We start from the raw sequence: 5682 nt of genomic DNA, 5'->3' as shown, positions 1-5682 counted from the left end.
TAAAGGGGGGAGGCATTAGTAACGACCCTTTAGTCCCGGTTCTGGGACTAAAGGCCCTTACGAACCGGGACAAATGCCCTGTTTTCTACTAGTGTAGCTACACAAGACGATGGTGCTTAAAGTAAGACGTGGTCCATTATTTCTGCAATCATATTGGAACTTGATGTTTTGATATTGTGACAGACTCAATAGGTGCCGTCTGTAAAATAGGCTCCAATTGCAGAGCTGCACGGTCGGAGGACCAATACTGACAATATATGGGAGGGCCTCTTGCCCTCAATAGTGTATCTAGGAAGAGCGGGTAGAAGAAGCCTCCGGGAAGAAGATGGGAGGGCATCGGAGTTTTTTGTTGTTGTGCCCCACCTCCTTGTCGTATGCTACAAAAGGCGAGAAAATATCAAAGCACATAAAAACATAGTAGTAGTTCAAGTATTACGTGTCATATTATAGTGGAGATGGAGATGGCACATCCGTAGGAAATTTGTTGTTATTAAAAATGACTAAAACCTATACAGGTCTGGTTATCTCCTCTCCAAACCGTAGAGAGAATATTTTTCTAAGCGCACCATGCTACCACCCCTCTTACACGATAGGTCTGGTTATCTCCTTCTCGGAAATTAGCTTTCTCGAAAATAATAATAACAACTATGAACCCACTATCATCATGGTATAACTCTATATAAAGGCCGAACCTACCAACATCAAGTAACTGAGGAACAAAGCAGAAATGTCGACGACATTCTTGCTGCCTACGCTGCTTCTTGCGGCACTTGCGGCCACCGCGACGAGCCTCACCTTGAAGCCGGGCTGCCGGCCAAGCTGTGGCGGCGTCGACGTTCCCTACCCTTTTGGCATCGGCCAAGGCTGCTTCCTCCCCGGCTTCGAGATCGTCTGCGACAACAGCAGGCCTATCCTAGGGAACACCGAGCAGGCTATAGAGGTGTTCGTGCTCAGCTTGTCCGTGACCCCGCGACCAGAGGCACGGGTGATGGTGCCCATAACGTGGCAGTGCTTCAACTCCTCCGGCGACGCTATCAAGTGGAGCATCAGCACCGTAAACTACAATCGGGCCGGTGTGTACCGCATCTCCAACAATCACAACGAGCTCGTCGTTCTAGGCTGCAACACCTTCGTCTACACCAACGGTGGGCCGCGCGGTCGCTCCACCTACACCTACTACACGGGCTGCGCCGCTTACTGCGACAACGCCCAGAGTGCGCGTGATGGCGACTGTACCGGAGTCGGCTGCTGCCATGTTGACATCCCACCGGGCCTTTCCGACAACAAGATGCGGTTCTCGGGGGATCCGGATTGGAAGAACCCGGGCATGCCGTTCAGCCTTTGCGACTATGCCTTCATCGTGGAGAAGGGCAACTACACGTTCCAGAAGGCTGACCTCAAAATGGACCTCGAGACCAGCAAGCCGCTGCGGCTAGACTGGGCCATCCGCGTCAACAACGGCAGCTCCCTGTCGTGCGCCGAGGCGCCCAGCATGCCGGGGTACATGTGCGTCAGCCAACACAGCGAGTGTGTCGACTCCACCAACGGTCCCGGATATGTGTGCAACTGCACCGAAGGCTACGAGGGCAACCCGTATCTTCACAAGGGATGTACAAGTAAGTTTCTGTTCCATCCTTAGGGAAATATGTTAAAAGTGCTGAATCCTTACTCCCTCCTTTTCAATATTATATGATTATAAGGTGTATTAATTTGTTCAATAGTTAAACCCCTCTACGGTTTGACCAAGATTATGAGAAAAAAAAATCAACATCTACAATACCAAATAATTATAACATGAAAATATAGTTCATGATGAATCAAATGGTACCGGTTTGGTAACGTATTGATATTTTTCTAAATAAACTTGGTGAAACATAGATAAAATCGACTTTTAGAAAGTAATTACGACATATATTTTAGAAGGATGGGTGTAGTTTGAGAGCTAAAACTAATTATGAGTGGCACCTTTTTTATGTAGTGTTAGACATGGCAATTGATTGTACCATGGCAGAGACCGGGATTGAGTTCAATAAGGTTGTATCACCTTGGTGCAATTAAATGACTTCAATAAAAACTTCTTTTTATCTAAAGAAAAAGACATTCCGGCCGACGACAATATTAAATCTACCTCTATGTCGATTATATCATATATCGGGCATAGGATTTAGCTAAAAGAAATTGTTTTCTTATAACAAATCACAGCCCTTTCCTAAAAAGTGTGCAGTCAACTTTCAAAAAGTGAAGTATTATTGAGTTTAATTAGGTCATTAGATTGGTCTAAATAATGCTACCCATTAAAAAAATAGATTATAGTTTTAATAACTTTGTACTAATGTACCTGGACAGCATGGAATAATAGACGTTGATTGTTTTTAGACCATACCATTGTCTAAGAATACATCTATTTTCAAGCACATGGAGAAGATTTTATATGCAAATTTTGTTTGTATGTTGCTTTATGCTACATATAGTATTTACCTATTTGAAAATTAGTGTTGATTTTAAACAAATTTATAAAGTTGCAGAGCTTTTATGTATTTAGTGTGTATTCTCTTTCAAACTAAATAAGTGCATCACACCAAGTACATGTTCAAAAAATACACAACATATGTCATGCATGAAATTTAATACAAGCACCACACTTCATATGCGCCCCACGGCTCAACCCTAGTAACCACTCGCCTGACATGCCGCTTACTTGATGTTTTGTAGAGAACGTTGGCTAAACATTAAAATAAATTACTTCCATTGTTTTTAATTATTTTTGTTGGGTGTGCGAAAAAACTCACGTAGTTTTGTGTCATTCTTTAAATTTCTTTTTATACGAGCTAATATCTCATTCAACAATCTAAGACGTGCACAAAATTTTATGCTCAATTCTGAGCACATCTACTATAATAAATTATGAGCTATAACACACAATATTGGAACTATTTTATTCATATTTATGGTTAGCATAGTTCTATATAGTTTTCTAATCGTAACTGAAAATTGATCATAAACTTTGATGCATGCTATATATCCTGGGATGGAGTGCTACAAATACATTGTGATTGTATATTTAATAATCAAATTTGTAAACTGCTCATGCTTCTTTACACTAGAATAGATGTCTAATTGCTATGTAGTGCTCGAGTTAATATTCAAGGATATGCATGAACGGGGGAGCATGCCAGAGCACACTCTCAAAGCTATCAGAACACTTGAAATAGATGTGTTACTAATACTTATCTTATTATTGACTTGGTTATATTTAAATGTAGAGAATACCTCATAGTTTATTCATTGATTAATTTGCAGATTTAAATGAATGTGCACGTCCAAGGGAGGAATATCCATGCAATGGTGTATGTTATGACATTGACGGTTCATATGATTGCAAATGTCACCTAGGCTACGAGAGTAGTGGTGATCCAAAAGAAAATCCATGCAATCCAAAATTCCCACTTCCAGCAAGGATTGCTCTAGGTATACACGCCCTTTGTTCCTTTATGCAAGGTGTATTTGTTTTTTGAAAAGTCAAATGAGTGCATGTTTGACCAATTTTTTAGAAAAATATATCAATATCCACAATACAAAATTTATATCATTTGATCCATCATGAAAAGTAGTTTCATATTTTGCCTATTAGGTATTGGAGATGTTGTTATTTTAGTCTATAATCTTGGTCAAACATTGAAATTGTGGACTTGCATGGAAATCAACACACCCTATATATATATTCTAGAATAGAGGGAGTATATATTAGTTGCACAACAAAATTATTTCCAAGCTATACCTAACTAATGCCATGATAAGGTTAAAATTGTGTTTCTGTTTGTTAAGGTTGAATTTGTAACTGTTGCAAACTTCAAATTGACATTTTCCCATGTGTTCATACTACCCCAATACTGTATGAAAGTAAAAAAATCTATACAGTAAATTTACAGGTATTCTTGCAGTATACATATTCATTATTACCTTCATGGGATAAAAAAAGTGTCTCTTAACTTTTTTTGGAATGAAAGAAGATATAACATAAAATTCTTACAAGTAACTGTATATGATATATATTGCAGGCATCGGCCTAGGTGTGTCCATCTTGGTTTTTGCCTTGCTCTTGGCATTCATAATGCACCAAAAGAGAAAACTTGCTGAGCATTTTGAAATGAATGGGGGTAATATACTAAAATCAGTCATAGGCCTGCCCATTTTCACAGAGAAGGACCTAAAGAAAATCACTAAGAATAATTCAGAGTGTCTGGGTAATGGATATTTTGGTAAAGTGTACAAAGGAACTCTACCCGATGAAGCAATCGTGGCAGTTAAATCCTTTATCAAGGTAGATAAAGACAGAATAGGGGAATTTACGGAGGAAGTGAAGATCCAATTGAAAATGAAACACCCTAACATTCTCAAGCTAATGGGTTGTTGCCTCCAGCTGGATGTTCCAATGTTGGTGTATGAGTTCGCTGCAGAAGGGAGTCTCAGAGACATTCTACACTGGAAACAAAACCAAAAGCTCTCAGCGGAGTTACGGTTGGACATTGCAATTGGGTCTGCCAACGGATTAAGCTATATGCACTCTGAAGACATACGGCATGGAGATGTGAAACCAGACAACATACTTCTCAGTGACAAGTCAATACCAAAAATAGCTGATTTTGGGCTATCTAAACTACTTAACCCAGGGGAAAAATTTACTAAGAAGGTTATTGGGTGCCAGGGTTACATGGACCCAGTTTTCAGGAACACTGGTATATTAACCTCAAAGAGCGATGTCTATAGCTTTGGGGTTGTTCTCCTAGAACTCATATCTAGGAAAAAAGTGGAATATGGTGAAAGCGGTAGCCTCATCATTGAATTTTGCCATATATATGAGACAAAAAAGAGTGGAAGGTCATTGTTTGATGAGGAGATTGTAGATGAAAAAGATATTCTGATCCTTGAAGAAATTGGCAAGCTAGCAATGCAATGTCTAAAAGAACGTTTAGATGGACGTCCTGGTATGAAAGAAGTAGCAGAACAACTTGTCAAGATTAAAGAGAATATTGTACATACGACTGCAACAACACTTAGATGAGCAGAGCTACTGATACCAATTGTACATGCCATCTAGTCCAATCTTCAAGAATCCGAAGCTAATTCATATCAACCAGTGCGCGAGCCTAGCGTAAGAAAGTGAATTTTATTGGATTGTACCTTGCATTATAATCCATAGGTATTATCATAGTGTGTGCTTGATAATTTATGTAAGCGTCCATTATATATGGACTATGCTGTTCTCTCTGTTTAATACATTGAATGGAGAAAGTATATGTATATTGGAAGTAACACTCCTTGGTTTGTTGTTGCATGTCTAAAGTATTATACCTGTATGTTGGTGTTGAAGAACTCTTGATTTACCCACTAGTAGAAAAGGGGGCAATGGTCGAGGCCAGGTCAGCCCATTAGTCCTGGTTCAATCCAGAACCGGGACCAATGGGGGCATTGGACCCGGTTCGTGAGCCCCGGGGGCCGGCCGGGCCACGTGGGCCATTGGTCCCGGTTCGTCTGGACCTTTTCGTCCCGGTTGGTGGGACGAACCGGGACCAATGTGCCTCGCTCCTGGCCCACCACCATTGGTCCCGGTTGTTGGCATGAACCGGGACCAAAGGCTGCCCTTTAGTCCCGGTTCTTGCCACGAACTAGGACCAATTAATT

General features: G+C 40.6%; 1 protein-coding gene across 1 annotated transcript; it reads left to right on the top strand.

The window, feature by feature from the left end:
* Positions 1-727: 727 nt before the first annotated feature.
* LOC119347292 (wall-associated receptor kinase 4-like) lies at positions 728-5208 on the top strand. The gene is made up of 2 exons (XM_037616131.1): positions 728-1616; positions 4059-5208. Exons 1-2 carry the CDS (start codon positions 728-730, stop codon positions 5060-5062), a joined length of 1893 nt encoding a protein of 630 aa, XP_037472028.1. The 3' UTR covers positions 5063-5208.
* Positions 5209-5682: the final 474 nt, after the last annotated feature.

The sequence above is a fragment of the Triticum dicoccoides genome, unplaced genomic scaffold (assembly GCF_002162155.2).
Source record: "Triticum dicoccoides isolate Atlit2015 ecotype Zavitan unplaced genomic scaffold, WEW_v2.0 scaffold63252, whole genome shotgun sequence".
NCBI classification, from domain to species: Eukaryota; Viridiplantae; Streptophyta; class Magnoliopsida; order Poales; family Poaceae; genus Triticum; species Triticum dicoccoides.
Note: the sequence above shows the minus strand (reverse complement) of the source record. Positions and strands in the feature narration are given on the sequence as shown.

What these genes read in the sequence shown, in the direction of transcription:
- LOC119347292 (XM_037616131.1), top strand. Translation starts at nt 728, where the DNA reads ATGTCGACGACATTCTTGCTGCCTACGCTGCTTCTTGCGGCACTTGCG. An exon ending in TCTTCACAAGGGATGTACAA is followed by an intron (nt 1,617 to 4,058) that starts GTAAGTTTCTGT and finishes TATATATTGCAG; the next exon opens with GCATCGGCCTAGGTGTGTCC.